At 36.6% G+C, this 23,886-nt stretch overlaps 1 protein-coding gene across 1 annotated transcript in view; it reads left to right on the forward strand.

Moving 5' to 3' along the window:
- LOC115439140 (SH3 and multiple ankyrin repeat domains protein 2-like) overlaps positions 1-23,886 on the forward strand; it is a 515,551-nt gene that overhangs the window by 366,499 nt on the left and 125,166 nt on the right. Inside the window, exon 16 of the mRNA XM_030162991.1 lies at positions 17,797-17,878. Within this exon, the coding sequence (XP_030018851.1) occupies positions 17,797-17,878 (82 nt within the window). The remainder of the gene's footprint in view (positions 1-17,796; positions 17,879-23,886) is intronic.

Below are 23,886 nucleotides of genomic sequence, written 5' to 3' on the forward strand. Positions count from 1 at the left end.
CAACATTCTAAATAAAGATTCCTTTTTTTTTTTTAATTTTTACAGAATGATAGATTGATAGACTGATCGATTGATAGACTGATAGATTCTATTCCAGAAAGTAGCTTTAAAAGAATTTGAGCCAGATTCTGAAATAAGAAGAAGTTAGAACAACATTAAAACTGAACATACAGGGTGTATAAAAAAACCTATACGTTTTGAAAAATTACCCCCAGTTCCACATTTGATAATTTTGGGGATTTTCTTTTATGGACATTGGGAGGTAGGGGATTGATGGAACTTTACAGACCCAGGTTTTCATGCATGAGTGAGCAGGGGCAAGTTGCGCAATCCAAATTAAAAGGGTTAACCCTAACCCTAACCCTAACTTGTCCTGTCCTCAGTGACATTTTCAGGCCTAAACAAGTTGAATTAACTTTGAAAGGCAGGAACAGCTGCCATGAGTAAAGAAATGAAATTAACATGGTGGCCAAAGTGTTCATGCTGTAACCTGGCAATTCTGTGGAAAACAAGATGGATGCCCATTGTCCCCTCCCCTGACCTTTGATTGGATTTAAATCCCACTGCCAGTTTTGATTTGGATTGTGCAATTTGCCCCTGCTCACTCATGCAAGAAAACCTGGGTCTGTAAATTTGGACAAATATCCACCAGTCCCCTACCTACCGACGTCCATAAAAGAAAATTCCAAAAATTATCAAATTAGGAACTGGGGGTAATTTTTCAAAATGTATAGTTTTTTTCTATACATCCTGTATTGTTGGTTTTATTTCACATAGAGAACTTTTCCAGTGTAGTATAAATATAAACACAGAGATGTAAAATGCAACACTGGTTACTCTGAAATATTCATATCATTCTGTAAAATGTGATAAGTGAATTTGCTCTCAGTGATTTTTATATATATATTTTTTTATTTTCAATTTTTGTATCTTATTTTTGACTGATAAACCTTTGTCTTAGTAGTCGTCTTTTCTCCTAATCTTCCCCACTCTTAGGAGGACGTTAGGAAACATTGCAGCAGATGGGGAGCAACTTGCCTTGTCTTGCTGACTGCTTGCCTTCTTCTTCTGGGTGGCTTATTTTAAAGCCTGACCCAAGGCCATTGGCACAGGGAGCCCTCACACACTGTGCCACATCCAAATTGCCCCCAGGTCTGCCTCCAAAGAAAGCCTGTCAGAAAATGAGAGCACAGTATGGTGGCTTGCAAAAATCCATTCAGTGGCAGCCGTGGCCAAAGCCATGGGCAAAGCATGTGTGTGCTGCAATTACACGGGCGGCGAATGGCCCCCATGGTAACAATGAACAGTTGTGGCTGATTGGGGAAATAACAGGAGCATGAGACATTTCAGCATTAGCCTTTTACAATCAGGGCATCACAGTGGAGTCAATGTGGGTCATTCCAAAGCATTCATCATGTACCTGCTTATGTGTCCTATATACAATCTTCAATCTGCTCAAGTATTCCATACCAGTCTGTCATTCTTTACCAGTGTTTCAGACTTTTCATTTTACATTTTCCTCAGTAAATTAAGGTCATTCAGTTTTATTTAATTTTTAATTATGTAGCTAGGTGTTGCTACTTTTTCAACCAAACTGAGCCAGAGAAGGAATACTAGGCCTGTTTTTCTTGGGGGGGTTACTTCTGTATTTGTATTAACCCTTTCATGCATGAATTATGAAAAAAAAAGTTTCTAGATTTTTTTTTTTAGATTGATTTTATTTCTTAGAATTATGCTGCATTACAGCCAACCCTTAACTTGTGTTTTCCAACCTTCTACTGGTGAAAATGCAGTGGAATGACAGTCAAACCTGGGACTTCCCACCCATGAACTCGTACTAGGTCGATGTACTCCCAGTTCTGAGCTCTGACGTCACGTAGCCCGTGAAACAACAATCGCAGCCCCCATGGATGTGGTGTTTATGCAGATTGTTTATTAAAACAAGGTATTGCTCTGACGTTATTTATTAGCAAATGTTGTGCATAATGAGCAGCTACTCTAGCATTAGCTAGATTTCAGTCCATTGAGTGCAAGAATAAATTAATACCAAATACATATCCAAATATACAAATAACATAAAAGGTATAACAGCTTCTCTTGCCTTATGCACTGTTTTTCCTCCCCTGTTTCCTTCAAATAGGCAAAGAACAAACACCTTTGGCGATAGAAATGATTGTAAATGAACATAACGTACGGTCCACCATGCTGGTTTGTTTACATCTAACTACCAAAATTCCTTGCACTCAGGCAGTTTGGCGTGACTTGCCTTGAACATTAAAGTTATGAGTCATGACTTGTGGGCTCAAAAACTGGCCTGGAATGCAGCATTAGTCTAAAGTCGAAATACACTTTAAATTTGTCATAAATATGTTTTTATTAAGACGATATTTAACCTCCTGAGACCCAGGAAAGTACAAATTTGGTCTTTTTTTTTTTTTTATTAAATAATTGCCAATTTTGGAAACATCATGATGCAACAGTTTTTTCAGATGCATTGCGGTGGACAGTTTATTGTTATTTTTTTAGCATTTTTGTTTAGTTTTTTCTTGTCCTCTAACAAGGACAGAAAACCGATAGCTGGGTCTTAGGAGGTTAACTTTAGGAGCTCATAGAGCAGTCCAAATTCTAAAACTAAGATGATCCTTTTTTCTATTGTATTGCTTAGGGTTTATAGAGACTGCCCCCATGTGGTTTGGAGAATATTGCCTTTATAACCCTTTGGAAAGTGAGCTTCAACTATGTGTCCATAAATGTGGACGTCATGCATGAAAGAGTTAATAACATATTCATCTGTTAATATTGGAATAGAATGATTTCCAGCCAGGATGGTATGTACTTCAGGTGTAGTATAGTTCTGCAACTGTTATGAATTTGACAAAAATATAAAATAAGTCCACATGATGTGCAGTAAAAATTAGCAAATTAACTCGACAGCCTCCCTGCACTATTATAATCACAAATACTTTAAAAACCCTTCTAAATGAAAGCCTTAGATATTCACTCTTTTGTATTTGAAGTGTGCAGAATATCAGGGTCTTAGCATTTCATCCCTGCAAACCTCATGCAGACAAACGCACACATGCTGATGTAACTTAAACACCTTTAGCCCCTAATCCCTGTAATTCAATGGATGTGATGCAGAAGGATTAAGGCCTGCTTAGACACATGCAATGTGAGGGTTCAGGATTGGACCATTGAGAGTCCTCGAGGAGCTATCTAAGGAAACAGGCTTAATGAAATTGACGGCCCTCCTGCACACACACACACACACACACGCACGCACACACACACACACAGGTCAGTTACTGTGTCTGTAGTATTATGATGCTTTGGTCTTTTAGAAGTGTATGTTCAAGTAAAAGCTTTTCCATTTGTAACCTGAACGCTTACAGCATCTTTTAAAAATGTATTTCTACTTATAGTTATTCATAATTATCACACATGATATTCAAGCAAATTTTGTCTTCTGTACTGCTGAACAATCAGTGTTCTCTAAAATATCGTGGACCACATCTTTGGAATAATCTACGACCTGAACTTCAATCCACATCTTCTTCATCATTATTTAAAAAGCATCTAAAAAGGACTCTAATTCATGAAAAAATGTAACGTTGTATAACATTTGATTTGTATTTGATGATTTGTAATTTGATTTGCATTTTTATAGTTTTAATTTAGTTTATTATTTTAGTTATATCATATTTTCAATTCTTTTTTTTTTTTTTTTTTTTTCGCATGTATTGTTTATATCCAGAGAGGTATTCACATAAGCCTTTTTTTGGCTTCAATCCTCTCCTGCACAATGATGCTACATATTTGAATGTTGTTTTTTAAATGTTTGTCTTGGTATTTTATGATGTGCAAATAAATAAATAAATACAGTTTATTTAAAGCAATGATCAACCAAATTTCTTCGGGATTGCTAAATAATTTAGAATAAATAGTTTGAAATTATGTGAAGCATACTGCAGAACTACAAACACATTTGTTCCCCATAACAGTGCAGATGGTTCTCATTGGCTCCCACTCACTAGTTGTGGTTATTGGCAGATTGAAACTAACTGGGATGCTTATTCATTGGCTAATGTAATGGTAACACACTCATAGATTCACATTCTTTTCTTTAAAAACCTTCATTGGCAGCATCGAAATTAGTTATGTAGGTTTGTGGCTTTTCCTTTTTGCTGCCCAACTTTAATAGTAAACCAGTGAAGCATTGAAAATCCAGAGATGTGCTGAAGATGTAAACACAGATAGAAGCTTTTCCACATGACAAAGCATCCAGATGTTTCTAACAACGGATGTGTACGATTGCAAAACATATGTTTTATATGAATATTTCTTCATATATTTATATTAATATAATTCTTATCATTAGTGGTAGTAGTAAAATCATCATTATTAGTAGTAGTAGTAGTAGTAGTAGTAGTAGTAGTATTTCTCTCTAAAAAAAAAAGTCAGTCTAATTTTTTCCACAAGTTATTCTGGCCTCCTTTGACCATCAATTTACCATATGGGGATCTTTTTGTTTGTTTATTTTTTTTAATTATTGCTCAGTTAATACTATTTTAGAGCTAACAAAAGGTTTTGTGATTGACAGTTTATTTGTCTGCTAAATTGAACTTTAAGAGCTTCTGCTGACTGAATCAAACCAGTCTTGTACAACTGCAGCTGTGGTTAACTACTAACAGTAACATGACCATCACCAGACTGTGTTTTCCAAATGTTTGATGACATTTCACCATGTCACAAAGTTAACATTTAGCATTAGCTTACCCATCACTCCTTGTGCTCCCTCACCTCTGTTTGACCAAATACACCACCAGGTTCCAAAGAGCCAAGATAGTGATGGATAAAAAGCAAACTTCTGGCTTCAGTAGAGAATAAACCAGTTTTTTGTTTTTTGTTTTTTGTTTTTTTTTTTTCTACAGGCATTTGAAGTGTAAAAAAGTGATAGTGATACAGTTCTTCCATTCTTTTAAAAAAACATTCCCTCATTGGGTGTTTTGATTTCAGTCTGAAATCCCCTGTAGAGAGGCAAAGTCCTGCCCCTTCCAGTTTATTTGGGGAAAAATGTTATTACATGAAAGACGAGTACATTTTTTAAAAAAGGTTATTTGCAGGATGCCACCATTTACACTTACAGTTTTGTCCTGAGACTCAGAAAAGTAAAAGTTTGTGGGTTTTTTGGTTTGTTTGTTTTTTTCATTAAATAATTATATTGATTGGAAACAGCATAATGCATTTTTTTCTGATAATTTTAATTAATTAATTCATTAATTAATTTTATGGAATGTCCTTTGCAAATTACAACGTTTAAAATAAATAAATAAATAAATAAATAACCCATAAAGATCCAAACATCCATCACCGACCAAAAGCATCGACTGATCTAAACTGTTTAATACCTGTTGATCCACTAATCCTATCAATGCATGTAAATAATTGGTGTAAAATATAATTTATCATCTTTTCATGGTCATCAAATATGACCCATTTGGACATTCAGAGGCTCCGTAGTGAATGTGGAAACACTGTCATCTTCTACAACATTGATTCACCAGTAAAACCCATGAAGTTTGATTAATGACAGTGGATGGAGACACTATGGTTTATATTCAGTTAAAGAGACACTGACACTAAAAAAGTCATTTTTTCTTCAGTTTTTTCTGTATCTGATATAATAATCCTTAACTTTAATCTGAGCTTTAATGAACATCTACATGATCAGTGAATTAAATATAGGACAATACCTGATTCATACTGATGAAATACAAAATACAGAGAATAATATTATAAACTAGAAGCACTCGGAGAGTGCAGACCTCTGCCAAGGCAGATCAGTGGGGCCCCGTGCCCCCCCCCCATCACCACCAAAATTGAATCATTGGTTCCTTGTGCCAGTATCAACATTTCCTGAAATTTCATCCAAATCTGTCCATAACTTTTTGAGTTATCTTGCACACGGACAAACAGACAGACAAACAGACAGACAGACCAACCAACGCCGGCAAAAACATCACCTCCTTGGCGGAGGTAATGAATGGTGATAAATCACTTATGATTAGATATAGAGAAAATTTCATTTAGGAGCTGCCATAAAAGAAGCACAGGGTCCTCATGGATTAAGTAAAGCTGTGAAACTCTTGTCCCCTACAGAGGACAAAAATGCATTGCTGGGTCTCAAGAAGATATGAAGATTTTCAGTTGAAAAGATAATTTTCCAAGTTTAGAAACTGGAGAAGTATCAGACTGAAAATATGTGAATAGAAAGTCTACACACCAGATAGTCTTGGAAGTGTTGTCTCTCCACAATCTGTTTAGAGTCAGTACAAATGTCTCTGCAGCTTCAAAATGACCAGACTTATAGTGATTTTCACTTTTTAAAAATAGCTTTCACCTCCCTATTGAATGGAGGTGACACATGCTAAGGCAGCGGCCATTTTGGTGATGGTGACATGTATCATGTATCAGAGATGCAGTCCACTGAGCTGTTTCACACAAAAACTAGATGTTACGTGACTATATTTATGATTAACTTTCTGGGTTTGCAAAATTATTCTTATTTTTTTTAGTTTTTAAATAAACAAACATATGTGTTGTTAACCCTTAGGGGTCCACAGTCAGTGGCCCGTGACTGAATCACATGACATTTTCAACACGTCGTAGTGTTGGAAGTCAGTCACATAGACCACTGGGGATAACTGCATTTGAAAGTGCAGACTTGAAACACTCTCCCTCTTTACATTTGATGTTGATAGAGCAAATAAAACTAGAGATATGATGGTTTTAACCCGGAGCAAACAAACGATATAAGCGTTATTATAGCGATATAAAGCAACCATTATATTTCTGACCATATCCTCGTCATTTTAGCATTTAGCATTATAGATAACGCCTATGTAAAGATATCCTTTTTCATCAAATATTTGAGTATAGTTTTAATTTATTACAATTTTGATTTTATATACCTAACATTTGGAGCCAATATTCACTTTTAAAGTCTTTGAAAAGGTTTGTTAAGCATCTTTATGTTATTTATGCATTAAATTATCTAAATTTTTCAAATCGAATTTTTATATTTTTTGTGTGTTTTTTGGCCTTTTATGTTGATATAGTAGGCTAAAGTGAAAAAATAGTAGGCAGATGAGATAGGTGTAGTTGTGCTGAAAACAGATACCAAACATAGGTATAGTAACCATTTCTTTATATAGTATATAAAGGCAAAATCAAAAGTACTCAAAAATGGCCAAAATAGGCTTAGACCCCTAAGGGTTAACCCTTTATAGGACACTCATTGAAATACTCTGAAATTCAAAATTTCAACACTCCTCTTGACATAAAACATACAATAAAACAACTGTAATAAGGTCATAAACTGACAAAAGTCTTTCATATTCACTATTTACAGCTTCAAATTATATTTCAAGTCTCTCTAAATCAATGTATAGTGTTATAAAAACCAACATGCATGAGACATAGGATTGGCCCCATATTTGATGTTTACAAAAATGACCAAAAATAGTCACTTGCCCAATAAAGGGTTAATAACGCAATTCAATCCTCGAAGATGTACACATTTAATTTAATATAAGCGTTGTGTCAGGTGAAAAGGATAGGCAAAAAATAGGCTTATGCTTCTAGCCTATTCCTTTTTTTGGTTTTTGTGTTTATTGTGGTTGTTGTACTGTGTGCGGTGATTATTGTGCAAACCAAAAATAAATCATTCATTCATTCATTCATTCATTCAAAAGCAATCAAATAATGGTTTGCCTCTTGCCATTGACCACCACATTCATATTTTTTTCTTAAATAAGGACTGACGGAGGACTCTCAGAAGTGGTTGAACTTCTCTACATGTGTTCTACTGGTCACTGAGAGAATACTGTTTATAATTCCCACAATTTTCATACTCATCAAATCATTCCGTGAGTCTGTATGGATGTCAACAATGAGGAGGAGAGCGCTAACATCAGGTTTTTCCTTTCTTTTGTGATCCTTTGATAATTTTTAATCTCTGATACCTTTAAGTGCTTCTATGAGAAGATGGGTTACTGGCTGATTATTCAAGTGTCCCACTGTCAGGACTGTGCAGACCATTGGAATGTCCCACAGTGTGACCGAAAACTGGATCCACTTAAACCTCGTGGTCACCTCAGGAATTTTCTACCTGCCCTCTTTTTCCATTAATCTTAAATATAGGTTTATAGTACTCACATGTGATGTTTAGAGTCTTCATGTACTCATCTGATATCGAACGAAATGTGGCAGAAACAGAAAAGCACTTTCTTCAGGTACCATCACACCCTGAACAAAAGGCAGCAGCTGGGCTCTGAGCTGGTAATTATTTCACTGAATGGATGTTGAAGCTGATCTGATGGGCCTGATAAATATGATATTGCGCCAAATGAGAAAATGACACTTCTAATTTGTCACATTTTACCAAAAACATCACTACTAAGAAGTTGACAGTTTGCAGTCAGTAGGCATCTGTCTTACATTATAATTACATTTGGAACTTTCATTTACTGACTGACTTGCATCATATTTTTGTGGAGGCATATCAATAAGATGACATAAATTAGACTTTGTGCAGTTGCAAATGATGTCGATGTTAAATGGTATTTTGGTCACTTATATACTTTTACATATATTAAATCTTACATCAGAGATCATCTACATTTGGAGAAACACAATAAATCATTTCATTCACTGTAACAGTTGTTTGATTTGGTCATCTTTTTGTGACATCATATCATCATGTAAACACAATATAAGAATCCCAGTAGTCTTAGAGCAGTATTATTTACTGATATTTTTCAATATCTATATAACTTTGTGCATTCAGAGGTTCATGCACATCCCAAAACTAAAATTTACTCTAAGATCATGTATTATATTATATTACATATATATTGTGTGTGTGTGTGTGTGTGCGTGCGTGCGTGCATCTTGGGATTCACACAAAATCTGTACAGAGCTGACTGGTGCAGTTTGTTATACTTATGGAACAAGGAACAGACTAGCGAAAACGGCAAGTTGATATTACCAATATTTTGGGAGATATTAGTAATTGTGGAATACAATAGCCTTACAGTCACGTTGCTATGCCCAGAACACTTTGGTGGTGACTGCTGGACAAATGCAGTACAGCATGCACAAATACACAACAGCGTAAAAACTACCACATCTAGAACCCGTAGATCCCCACGGGTCAACACACTAGTTATATTATATTATATTATATTATATTATATTATATTATATTATATTATATCATATTATTAGCATTAGCGTCGACTTGCTGCCATAGTCAGCATCTAATGATAAGTTAACATTAGCTCACATATGGTGAGTATTCCATTAGCATTACTTGGGGTGAAGTGACTAATAATAAAACTAGAAATAAAAATATAATACATGACCTCATCTGTAACCTTGCTATAGATTTTCATCTGCAGTGGTGTTGAAGGCAACTCAATGATCCCCATACTATTTAACAAAAAAAACAATTAAGGCTTTTAATATTATTTTGACTGGAATTGAGTCATGTTGCATTCAATTTGTCTCAGAAGTCTTACTGAAGAATATATGGAAACTCAATAGCAATACCAGTTCTAGCCTGGTTTGCCACTTTTACCAGTATGAGTTGATAATAACCCATTACACTCCATAGTTACATGCCCACAATGTATTTAAGTAACATATAATCAGACACAATGGGAAAGACTTCCTCATTAACCATATATTACAATAGACTCATTATTTTTGGTGTACAGATGCACCATATTGGATTTTAAAGGGTAGTGGATTGATGAATTGGTCGATCTTTCCAAATCAGAAATCTTAGATAAGTGGGTGGGAATAGAATAGATTCCTAACTGAGTGAAATGATCCAGTGTCAGTCATGATATGAGCTGTCCGAATTCTCTAAAAGCAAAGGAGCTGCAATTCAGTATTTATTTTAGCAGAGGATTCATTAAATCATCCTTAATTAAAAGAGAGGTGAGAATGCCATCCCATAATTCACTGAACCCAATCACATGCCACATCTTAGGCCAATATGCTGATTTGTTTGGAACTTTCATAGGTGAAAGTTTAATAGGTGAATATGGGCATGAGTGTTGGTGTAAAATGTGATGTTGTAACAGAACCTGAGTTTAGTTTGCATTAGTTGTGGAGCACAGATGCATTAATGATATATATCCTTTATTTAACCAGGCAAAAAAGCCTCATTGAGAATGCAGATCTCTTTTTCAATAGTGACCTGGCCAAGAAAAGCAGCATAACACGTAGTTTCTGACAAGACAAGACATTATCAACAGATAGTACAAAACTTCAACCATCATTCATCAATCATTCTACAATCAGTCAATGAACATGTCAATAGTGAATTGTGAAGTGGGTTTTCAGCAGGAAGAGAAATCCAGCTGATCTGGGTGTGTATATATATATATATATATATATATATATATATATATATACATATATATATATATATATATTGCACACTCTTGGCATTCTCTTGATGAGCTTCAAGAGGTAGTCACCTGAAATGGTTTCCTAACAGTCTTGAAGAAGTTCCCAGAGATGCTTAGCACTTGTTGGCCCTTTTGCCTTCACTCTGCGGTCCAGCTCACCCCAAACCATCTCGATTGGGTTCAGGTCCGGTGACTGTGGAGGCCAGGTCATCTGGCGCAGCACTCCATCACTCTCCTTCTTGGTCAAATATCCCTCACACAGCCTGGAGGTGTGTTTGGGGTCATTGTCCTGTTGAAACATAAATGATGGTCCAACTAAACGCAAACCGGATGGAATGGCATGTCACTTCAGGATGCTGTGGTAGCCATGCTGATTCAGGTTGCCTTCAATCTTGAATAAATCCCCAACAGCGTCACCAGCAAAGCACCCCCACACCATCACACCTCCCCCTCCATGCTTCACGGTGGGAACCAGGCATGTAGCATCCATCCGTTCACCTTTTCTGCGTTGCACAAAGACATGGCGGTTGGATCCAAAGATCTCAAATTTGGACTCATCAGACCAAAGCACAGATTTCCACTGGTCTAATGTCCATTCCTTGGGTTTCTTGGCCCAAATAAATCTCTTCTGTTTGTTGCCTCTCCTGAGCAGTGGTTTCCTAGCAGCTATTTGACCATGAAGGCCTGATTCACGCAGTCTCCTCTTAACAGTTGTTGTAGAGATGTGTCTGCTGCTAGAGCTCTGTGTGGTATTCATCTGGTCTCTAATCTGAGCTGCTGTTAATTTGCGATTTCTGAGGCTGGTGACTCAGATGAACTTATCTTCAGCATCAGAGGTGACTCTTGGTCTTCCTTTCCTGGGGCGGTCCTCATGTGAGCCAGTTTCGTTGGAGCGCTTGATGGTTTTTGCGACTGCACTTGGGGACACGTTCAAAGTTTTTGAAATTTTCTAGACTGACTGACCTTCATTTCTTAAAGTAATGATGGCCACTCGTTTGTCTTTACTTAGCTGATTGGTTCTCGCCATAATATGCATTCTAACAGTTGTCCAATAGGGCTGTCAGCTGTGCATCAACCTGACTTCAGCACAACACAACTGATGGTCCCAACCCCATCAATAAGGCAAGAAATTCCACTAAGTAACCCTGACAAGGCACAGCTATGAAGTGAAAACCATTTCAGGTGACTACCTCTTGATGCTCATCAAGAGAATGCCAAGGGTGTGCAAGGCAGTCATCAGAGCAAAGGGTGGCTACTTTGAAGAAACTAGAATATAAGAGATGTTTTCAGTTATTTCACACTTTTTTGTTAAGTACATAATTCCACATGTGTTCATTCATAGTTTTGATGCCTTCAGTGAGAATCTACAATGTAAATAGTCATGAAAATAAAGAAAATGCGAAGAATGAGAAGGTGTGTCCAAACTTTTGGCCTGTACTGTATATATATATATATATATATATATATATATATATATATATATATATATATATATATATATATATATATATATACACACACAGGGTGGGGAATCAAAATTTACAATGAACATTTAGTTGTTTTTTCTCAGCAGGCACTACGTCAATTGTTTTGAAACCAAACATATATTGATGTCATAATCATACCTAACACTATTATCCATACCTTTTCAGAAATTTTTGCCCATATGAGTAATCAGGAAAGCAAACGTCAAAGAGTGTGTGATTTGCTGAATGCACTCGTCACACCAAAGGAGATTTCAGAAATAGTTGGAGTGTCCATAAAGACTGTTTATAATGTAAAGAAGAGAATGACAATGAGCAAAACTATTACGAGAAAGTCTGGAAGATACTATTAAAGAAGAATGGGAGAAGTTGTCACCCGAATATTTGAGGAACACTTGCGCAAGTTTCAGGAAGCGTGTGAAGGCAGTTATTGAGAAAGAAGGAGGACACATAGAATAAAAACATTTTCTATTATGTCAATTTTCTTGTGGCAAATAAATTCTCATGACTTTCAATAAACTAATTGGTCACACACTGTCTTTCAATCCCTGCCTCAAAATATTGTAAATTTTGCTTCCCCACCCTGTATGTATATATATATTTTTTATTTTATTTTATTTATTTTTTTATTTTTTTATTTAATTTAATTTTATTTTATTTTATCTTTTTTTTTGTGGGTTAATTGTAAACTTAACCCTTTCATGCACAGTGGTCACTCCAGTGGACAGTTCTTCTCCAGCTGTTCTCTTATATATTCATATATTTTGTTGTTTTAGTTCCATATCAGCCGACACAGTGCTGACACACTTATGCACCATCCCACACACTGACATTCAGACCACTACTGCAACTTTGCTGTTCTTGATGAAGCTGATCTGCACTAACATGTTTGAGTGTAAAAAAATTTGCTAATTGCTATTTGACTGTAATTAACAGTTTATTTTTCTTTTTTAACCCATTAAGACCCAAACGTCCACCATTTACCAAAATCGTCTACTGATATAAACTGTTTAATCCCTAATGATCAACTAATCCATATCAATAATTGGTGTAAAATACAGTTCTTCATCTTTTCATGGTCATCAGATATGACCATATTTGGACGTTCAGAAGCTCTGTAGTTACCGTGGAAACATCGTCATCTTCTACAACATTGATTCACCAGTCAAACCCATGCAGTTGGATCAATGACAGTGGATGGACACACTGGGTTTATGTTCAATTTATGGTATATTTTGCTGAAAAAGTAACTTTTTCTTCAGTTTTCTCAGTTTTTTCTTTATTTTTGAAATAATAATCCTCAACAAAAACACAAAATACAACAAATAATATTACAATAATTGGTGATAAACCACTTAAGGATGGTTAAATATGGAGAAAAATTCATTTGGGAACAGCCACAAATGTCACACTGGATCCTTATGGGTTGAACAAAAAGTTACTTTTTTTCTGCATATTATCTCCATGAAGTGAGTAATAACTAATATTAGAGTATGTAAAAATGTGAGAAAGCATCAGATTAGCAGCATTAAACATGTTTTTATGTCATAGTTTTCACACAGTACATCAATAAATACATGTTTCTTTGCTTCTAAAATCAAACGCATGATGAACAGCTGAGTGGATATTTTTTTGACTCCATGAAAACTAGGTTCATAAAAAGATTCAATCGCATTGTTTTTTTTTTGTTTTTGTTTGTTTTTTTTATGCCTAAAGAGGAATAAAAACCACTCGGGGAAAAAAAAAAATCTTGATTAATGTTCTCATAATTCATGCATGAAAGGGTTAATGATTACAGGTACAATAGTAGATTTGTACACCTAATTCTTAATGCTTATGTTTATTTCTATTGCAGCCATAGGAATGAATACTTGTTTTACACTAGATTGTCATTCATTATACTGTAGATTAAATAACACAAGAAGGCACAGGGTGAACTATTCAAGGTGCACTTAGTGTAGTGCAGTCAGATTCTCCCAGCGCTATTTTCTCTTTTCAAATTCTCCTTTTCATCTTACTCTCAACTCATGACGTTCTCCATCAAGGTCGAGAAAAAATGGTTAGGAAAAACAGATAGGAGGTTATTATTTGGACTTTTCAGACACAACTGTGAAGTCAAATTCTAACTTTCCAGTTCAAACACTATCATTTATTTATATTTAATAACATTCTTATTTATTGAAGCCTTAAAAATCATGCGATATAAGGAATAAAATAAGCACAAACGAGAGACTTTATTTGGGTCATGTAGGCATGCAGAGCTATACACTGTGTGATACTGGTGGTAATCATGTCCCATTTGGCAAATATGTGTTATATCAATCCTTCCATCTCATTCTCGCATCTCTCCCCTGTGCTATAAGGTGAGATATGAGTGAAGGAAGAAAGGAGGCACATATAAAAGACTAGGAGGACCGCAGGGATAGCCCGCCTCTCCTAAAAACACACACATTAATACACACTTTTACAGTACTTCCAGGATGAACAGCTGATAGAACAAAACGCAGACACTGTGTAGTACATGGGGTTCTCATGCAACACTCAAATATCAATACTTTATGCTCACGTGTTATGCATACACACATACCACACATTCTTCGTCACTATTGATCTGTGACCATAGAAACCAGCTGGCCGCAGTCAGACAGCAGTTGCTAAGGAGTGTGACTACCATTCGCTCTCATTCTCCATGCATTTCTGTTCCTCTGTTTCTGCCTCTTTTTTTCTGCATTACACAGATTAAGTGTATTTTCCTTTCTGCAACTCATATAAAATATAAAGCTGTTTCTGATTCCACTGGTCAGTCATTTCCTCTTCTTCCATTCGGACACTGTGGACATAGAATCAGGGAGGGAAAGAGAAAAAAAAATGTTCCTGCAAAGATGACACGATCTAAGCCGGATCAGAGGAGATGGAGTTTCTGTGAAAGTGTGACAGCTGGTGTGAGAGAGCATGTGAAAGAAGGAAAGGAAGGGATGGAGAAGGATGCTGTAGGACGAACAGATAAAACAGAACACACATGTAGAAATGTGGTTTTATGTCACTCATGGTCATTTCTGGCACAGTTGTCGTCATTCTGTATAAAAACCTGTTTAATAAAGTTGCGGAAATCCTCTGTTGCTGAAGTGAATTAATATCAGGGAGGCTTAAATCTTGAGGGAGAAAAGAGGAGGATTGAGGAGGAGTTAGAGATTTAAATCACCCCGATGATACAAACATTTCTGTTTAACCCATTTCTGAGTGGAGACAATCTGTGGATTTTTCACTCGGAACCATAGGTTATTTAGACTGATGCATCTAAAGTTTAAAACAATAACTGATTCACTTTTAGATATTTCTGTCTGACTGACGTAAAATCAACCTCTTATATTTTCTTTTACATGATTTTCTATATTTTCTATTGATCCAAATAATAAATTAGTTCAGTCGCATTTTTCATTTTATTAGCCAATATTGCCACCCTCTGGATCTTTGTTCAAACAACCTGATCAGTTTTGATTAATTCATTCCTACTGTGTCCTCTGTTTGCAGACGGAAGTATCTTATTATCCAAATATGCAGTTTTAACAATTTCTACTTTCCTATTAATTATTACTAAATGGCATCTCTGACCAGCATTCTGTGGGAATATGGATACATATGAAATTATCATATAATATAATTAGTATTTAGAGCATGCTGTGTTTAGGAATGAGATCTAAATGCTGAAAAACTGGCAGTAAAGAGAGTTTAAGCTCTAAAGCAGTGTTTTTCAACCTTGGGGTCAGGACCCCAAGTGGGGTCGCCTAGAATTCAAATGGGGTCGCCTGAAATTTTTAGCAATTGATTAAAAATGAAGAAGAACTTCCTAATAAAAAAATATATGGTGAGTTGACAGAGACAACCCCAATACATAAGAGACATGACAAACTGTGAAGCTGAAACTGAAGCACTGTGGTTCTGTTTATCTGTAAATCTGTTCATTGTGGTCAGTTTCAGATGCTGCAGCTCTTTCATAATTCATAGTTTGAGTTATTGTTTGTTCAGTATTAATTGTCAGCCTTGTAAATCCAAGCTGGACTGACTGTACATATCCTGACGAAGGAAAATACAATTCTCACTTTGTGCAGTAATCTACACCTGGCTTTTCTGCCTCCATCCATAATAATATATAGTAATTATAATATATATAAATATAATATATATAATTATATAGACTAAATGTTGTCTAAAATTAATGTTTATTTGCAACATAGTGTGGCAAACTATTACATGATCAAAAACAAATTGATTTTAGCAAAAAATGTCTCTGTTCTGGGGTCACCAGAAATTTGTGATGTTAAAATGGGGTCACGGGCCAAAAAAGGTTGGGAACCACTGCTCTAAAGCATATTGTTATTTAAAATATTATTCCTGGGATCTCTTGTATTTAGCTTAAACTGCAAACTATGCGTTAACTTTTGCTGAAACACAGTCACTGCAATAAAATGTTAATGCTGTGTGTATTTATGCAAACAAAAAAAGTGTATATACAATGTTAATATTTAAGAACCAAATATATGTTATACGTATATACAAAAAAATATCATTACACATTTGGTCCCTGCAACACGGTGGAGCAGTGGATAGCACTCCTCACACCAAGAAGGTCCTGGTTCGATTCCAACACCAGTTGATGGGGGTGGGACCTTTCTGTGTGGAGTTTGGATGTTCTCCCCGTGCCTGGGTGGGTTTTCTCCAGGTACTCCCACCATCCAAAGACATGCACTGATAGGTTAATATAAATTGCCCATAGGTGTGAATGTGAGAGTGATTATTTGTCTCTATATGTCAACCCTGTGATGAACTGGCAACTCGTCCAGGGTGTACCCCGCCTTCACCCATAAGTAGCTGGGATAGGCTCCAGCGACCCCCATGACCCTAGTGAGGATAAAGCGGGTTCAGAAAATGAAATGAAATGAAAATGAAATTTGGTTCCTAAATGCAACGTATCATTTCAACAACTATGTATGTATGTGCTTTAGTGATTTAACTGTTCATGACTCTGAGTCACACAGACTTTATGTTCATCCGAATCAGAATATCAGATTTTTTTGTGTGTTACAGTTGCTCCATTCAAGTATAATGAAAAGTAGCAGAAAAGAAATTATCAATACTACAAAAACTATATATATATTCACCAAACATACTTATTAAAACACTCTATTAAAACACAATTAGAACAGCAATTTGTTAAAGAAATGTACATAAATGGTGCAAAAATGGTATTGTTATTAACATTCTGTAGTTATAATGTGGAGTTAAACAGTCTGATGACCACAAGCTGGAATGATGTCCTGTGTGGTTCATTTAGGTGGAATCAGTCTCTCACTTAACATGCTCTTGTGACTGAGACATCGAATTTAATGCTTTTAATGCCATTAAAGGCCTTAATTTTCACAAAATCCATTTAATGACTTTTAATGCTTTTTAATGACCCACATAAAACCCCGGTATGGCAAAAAAAAAAAAAGTTGTAGATGTGTCAAAAAACAATCTATGCTTCACAATCACATCCAATAACATGATTTTATTCCAGTAACTGGGTTGTGAATTTGAGCTTGTTCTTCAGACCATTTTGCAGAATTTCATTTGCTTCTTATTTGCTTTGTTCTTTGACCACCTTTAGGTCAATTGATACAGATCACATGAAAACAAATTCACCAGCCTCAGAGGAAAATAAAAGTGTATTTACTGTCCAACATATTACTGTATGCAACCATAAGCTGTGATGGATTTGTTAGCTTGTTAGTTGTTAATATTACTTTCAAATGCGATGTGAATATTGATCCGATTGTGCTGTGATTTGGCAGATTCCCGAGCCGACCGCGCTGACAGACGGAAGCTTTTCAGACATTACACTGTGGGCTCCTACGACAGCTTCGATGCCTCCAGGTAAAACCTCATATGCTTCTGTTCACATTATATACTTCTGTTTATAGTGTGAGGAAAAAATTCTTCTGCAGCATAGTCTTTATTAATGTCAGAAAAGACTTTATACTTGTTCAATGAAATCTACACAAGGTTAAATGTCACCATGTCATTAGAGTTTTCCATTTGATATTCTTTTTCCTTTTCTCTCATCAGCTGTTTGATTAAAAACCGCTCTTATTAAAAGTAGTAGTGGGTTCAAGTAGATGATCTAAGATACAACCCTGTCATCTCGACCAAGTGAAAAGTCTGTCTAATGTTACCTGACGTTGAATCCTGTCCTCTCCTCTTAAGTTATTCTGCTCTGCTCTTCTCTTCTCCTCTCCGTTGTCACATCCACTTGAGAACAAGGGTCTTTACAAAGGAAGATAGATGTGCGTTTCTTATTTGTGTGTGCAATAGATTTAAAGAGTAAAAGCTGACAGACACTCATAAGACGTAGCGAATAGAGCATGCACTCCAACACGAACAAACCCAGCTTAGGATAATCAGTCAAAGTGAGTAGAATGTCCTTGAAGGAGCATGAATATGAATGAGCTCTGGGTTGTTTGTGTTTACATCAGGTCATCTGTCCAGCTGGCAGAGGTTTTAACCTGTACATCAAAACAACCAGCAGCTCAGGCTAAAGACCAGGCCCACACCTTTCCTGATGTTGCAGAAATTTAGACAGTTTGAATGTTGTGTTCCCTAAAAGAAAAAGAAAAAAAAAACCCTACAAAAATATCTTTCTATACCTCAGATTTCCATTCTTGCTGTGTTCTTTGGAGAGCTGACTTCTCCCATGCACTCACCTCAAGCCCTTCCTGTGTTCTTTAAAGATTCATAATTGTTTTTTAACTGCCAGTGGGTGTCATTAAATTTTGCATGAAGCAGGAACTTTCCTGGTCTGTGTGTTTATGGGCAGGAAAAAAGGTGCCAAAGAGCAGTTTGATCTGTTCCTTACAAATTAAAAAGCCTGACTGTGCGCCACAACACTACTGACAGCCTCAGTATTGAAAAAGAGGGATCAGGGAGATATAGATGAGCCAGCAAATACTCCTTTATCACCAATACAAACCTGCTGCTAGTGCCGCTTCAGAAATGGTTCAACTTTTTAGACTTCTACAGTTTGATTTTTAGCAAAGATCAAGGTTGAACCTACTCTTAACCTTTTATTGGGTTCTCATAGAAATACTCTGAAATACAAAATTTCAACCTTAGTGTGTTATTGGAGGACCTACAAGAATTTATTGTTCTTGAGAAAATGTTCAACATTTTTTATTGTTATGTTGAAAATCAAGGTCAGTGACGTGACCATATTTGGTTTCTTACCCATAAGTGGCAAAAAAAAAACCCAAAAAAATCAACAAGTATATATAAAATATACAAGAAAAACACATGTAAGGTGAAAGGAGCTTGTATTTTAGAACATTAGAACATCATAAGTGCTGATGCAAACACCTGTCAACATACACATTATCCCTTTGAAGATCATCACTTAGGGTGCTTTCACACTACGTACCCGAGTCCGTACTGTACCTGGATTCATTCACACCTTTCCCACATATGTTGCGTTCACAAGCACGTGCTACGGCCAGTGCCCGAGTACAAGAGGGTGTTTCACGGCCGAAACAGTAGGTGGTGGTGTGGAGAGAATTCTGTCGCTATCCAAAAAAAGTGGGAGTCAGAAGAAAACAAACCCCTACATCATCAACCGAGCAATTGTTGTGTTTATTTGTCTACAATGGCGGCAATACTTTTCTATCTGTTAGCCTGTTGAAGTGAAGAAGAGCAACCTTCGTTGTCCCTGATATATCACTGAGTCGTTCGGTCAATAAGGTGAGCTTGTGCTGCACGGATGTAAGGCATTTTCCGGAGACAACAGGAGTGCCATCTATGGTCTCATGGTGATTAGGTCACTTCCATTGTCGAAGTGGTGATTAGGTCACATCCGTTCTTGGGCACAGATCGCTTTCACACTGCAACGTACCATACTGGAGTCCACGCAGTCCGTACCCAGGACCTTCTCAACTGGACTCGGGTATGGTACTTGAACACAGAACGTTTTGCATTCACTTTGATAAAATTAAGCGGACTTTGGGTTCAATTTACTCGGATACGGACTCGGGTACGCAGTGTGAAAGCGCCTTTACATTAGTAGCATTACTTCATGGTACCTAACAAAGCAGGTACACTCATTGTTCATGCAGAGGTGGACCTTACAGACACTGTAGACCACATTGGACCTGAGATTGTTGACTCACTGTCCTCACTGTAACTGTTGTAGTCACTGTCTTGTGATATATATATATGGAAATTCCCAAAAATAGTCACTTGCCTGATAAATCGACAACATATTGAATTTTAAAAAAGGCTCCACAATACCTAGCTTTCATGGAACCCACAATTGCTAGCAGCACCTCAGCCTGTAGTGAATTGTTATTGCTAGCTATCTCAAAAGATCACATAGAATACAAGCGGTTCTGTCCGGTAACTTACATCATAGCCTGTTGTCAAGACTGTTTCATCAGTCAGACATGGTTAGCGATATGTTGCCTCCTTCACTGGCTGTTCCAACACCAGTAGTGACGCAGAGTTGTTGTATTGTCCGATTACCTGGGCTGTGATGGACTGATCACTGACTGCGTACAGCACCAGTCTAAGATGACACATTACCAGACTGAAGAGGTAACCATTTACACCCATTTCCTCAAAACTGCTAGCCATAGTTTGCTCCTTGAACACATGCTTTCCACTCAATCTCGCTGTCTGACTGCTGCTTGTTTACTCGCACTGATCACCCAAAAACAACATGGTTATGGCAATGGCCCATAGGTTCTGCCCCCGCCCGTAATTCACATAATAAAAAGGTCCGGTGTGGTGAATTTATGGCCATTTTTACTGAATTTGCGCCTCTCTTGCTTATAAGTGATGCACAAAGTTCAATTAATGTCAGCATAATCAGTACAGGTGCACTTTAATACCGCGTTTCCACTACGTGGAACTGGCTCGACTTGGCTCGGCTCGACCTGACGCGGGTACCAGGTCCTATTCCTGGAGACCGTTTCCATTACAGATACTACTGACTTTACAGTACCTGGACGTCATAGAGATGCGGTGCGTTACTTCTGTGTTGTCTGCTCAGAGAGTTGCTGATAAAATCACTCGTTGCCTGTTGTCTCGTCAAACTCATGCTGAATTTTTATGTCTGAACCTCCTCGACAAACCATGGTGTAGTTTTGTGGGCTGTCATCATGTGGATTAACCTACTGCTATGTTTACTGTAAACTTCCACATCTGTTTTTTGTAAAACGGCGGGTCACAAGGGACGACTCTCTGACCAATCAGTGGTCTGCAGTGTTTACACGTCATGTTTTAGTATCTGGTCCCCAGTCCTGGAACCTCAGTGGAGGTGATACCAAAAAACTAGTACCGGGTACCAGAGTCCAGGTCCTTTTCGTAATGGAAACGCAGAAAGGCCGAGTCGAGTCGAGCCGATACCACGTAGTGGAAATGCGGCATAAGTTTACTATATTGAAGGCTGTAAATGAATGTTTTTATAAAAGTTAATGAAAATTACTATAGTGTCATTAAGAGCAAAAGAGATTAATAGAATGATGTATTAGATTTTTTCGTTAAAATGACTAGTAATGGTAGGAAATGTCCTTATTTGTTGCTAACTCCCAATGTGTGATGCCGTAATGATGGTTTAAAATCCAAACACTGTCTTCACAAAGAAAAAAAATTGCAAAGCACTTGTTTTCAGCACATTCTCTCTACTTTCCCATTACTCTCTAAATCTGACATGCGGACAGACAATCCCTCATTGCTGACTGAGAGTGAAGTGTGAGAAAAGACAGATGTGGATTTCCGTACATCAGGCATGAGCTCTCTGCTGTCTAAGATAAAATGCTGATGATGCTGATGCCTGAGGAATCTCTGCAGAGTCACATGACAGACAGTACAAATTAATGCATGCACCAGAATAAGGCGGTGACTGAGGAGGCATTAGAAACATTAAAAGTTCTTCTCCACAGTGATGGATAGGTCAGCTTGCATCATTTCCTCCACCAGCTATCAGTCATGTAGTGTAATAGCTTGATTAATGACTGTGTTGCCCTTCATTCAGACCTCCAAACTTCAGGAAAAACTTCCACGTGGTCAGTTGGAGATTTATCTTTGACAAATTGTTAGTGAATGGAGCACAGATCCTCGCCTCTACTCTAGAAATACAGAAGCCCAGGTTGAGACTACATACTCCCAGCAGCCCTAGCTCACAGAATGTTTGTTCATGTATTCCACAAAACTGCAAATAATATGTTTGAATGAACGTAATGCTGCCCAAATTACATCTATTACAAACATAATTCATAGATTTTGTTGCAAGGGAATGTTTGTCATTGAAGCATCCACAACTTCCTCCTTCAAAGGCCTGGAATTTAAATGGGGTCACCTGAAATTTCTAATAATTGATTAAAAAAGTGTAAATAAAAACATACTAATAAAAAATATATGGTGAGTTGAGAGAGAGACAGTCACAATCCATAAAATACATGACAAACTGTGAAGCTGAAACTGAAGCACTGTGGTACTGTTTATCTGTCAATCTGTTCATTGTGGTCAGTTTCAGATGCTGCAGCTCTTTCATAATTCATAGTTTGAGTTGTTGTTTGTTCAGTATTAATTGTCAGCCTTGTAAATCCAAGCTGGACTGACTGTACATATCCTGACCAAGGAAAATAAAATTCTCACTTTGTGCAGTAATCTACACCTGGCTTTTCTGCCTCCATCCATAATAATATACATTATATAGACTAAATGTTGTCTAAAATTAACGGTTATTTGCAACATAGTATAGCAAACAATTACATGATCAAAAATAAATTAATTTTAGCAAAAAAAAAAGTCTCCATTTTGGATGTCACCAGAAATTTGTGATGTTAAAATGGGGTCACGAGCCAAAAAAGGTTGGGCACCACTGCCTTAAGCAAAGTACATTAACTGTGTTAGCTCTAAATGTAGTTAAAATCCGTACTTAAATGTGAAACTAGTAGTACCTAGAACATACTCACAAACCTTTGACCAGTCACACAACAACATGGTGTATTGTTGTGTAGAACTGATTACGCAAATGCATGCAAATTCAGTCAAGGTTTTATTTTGCCGTCTGGAGGACAATGGTCCAAAGATGTCTGAGCACAAATAGGAATCTTCAGATATAGTGATTTTTTTTTTTTTTTTTTAATTGCTCACTATGACCTTGACCTTCAATCTTTGAAACTTTTTAGGCATTAGATCTTGATGTTTACATGTTTTAGGGGAATTCTGACAGTGAACTTAGTGGAATTAACTCTGAAACCTTCACTGGCCATAGAGTAAATTTTACTCTAATTTTGAGTGGGACCAAATGTTATATGAAACAGAGTTAAATTCAACTAAGAGTTAAATTGACACTGTTTTGTTTTTTTGTTTTTTTTACTGTGTACTGATTTAAAATGTTTAATAACTTCTGATCCACTAATCCTATCAATACATTTAAATAATTGGTGTAAAATACAGTTTGTCATCTTTTCATGGTTATCAGATATGACCCATTTGGACGTTCAGAGGCTCTGTAGTTACCATGGGAACACTGTCATCTTCTACAACATTGATGCACCTGTAAAACCCATGGAGTTTGATAAATGACAGTGGATGGAGATGCTTATTTTACATTCAGTTATTGATATCTTTGTTGAAAAAGTCACATTTTCTTCCATTTTCTCCATTTTTGATAGAATAACCCTCAACTTTAATCTGAGCTTTGATGGACATTTACATAATCAGTAAATTAAACATAGGAAAACACATGATTTACACTGAAAAAAATGTAAAACACACAGGATAATATAATAATAAATGGTGATAAATCACTCAAGACAAGTTAAATATAGATAAAAATATATTTTGCAACTGCCACAGAAGTAGCACTGGGCCTTTATGAGTTAACATTA

The sequence above is a fragment of the Sphaeramia orbicularis genome, chromosome 3 (genome assembly GCF_902148855.1).
Source record: "Sphaeramia orbicularis chromosome 3, fSphaOr1.1, whole genome shotgun sequence".
Classification (NCBI taxonomy): domain Eukaryota; kingdom Metazoa; phylum Chordata; class Actinopteri; order Kurtiformes; family Apogonidae; genus Sphaeramia; species Sphaeramia orbicularis.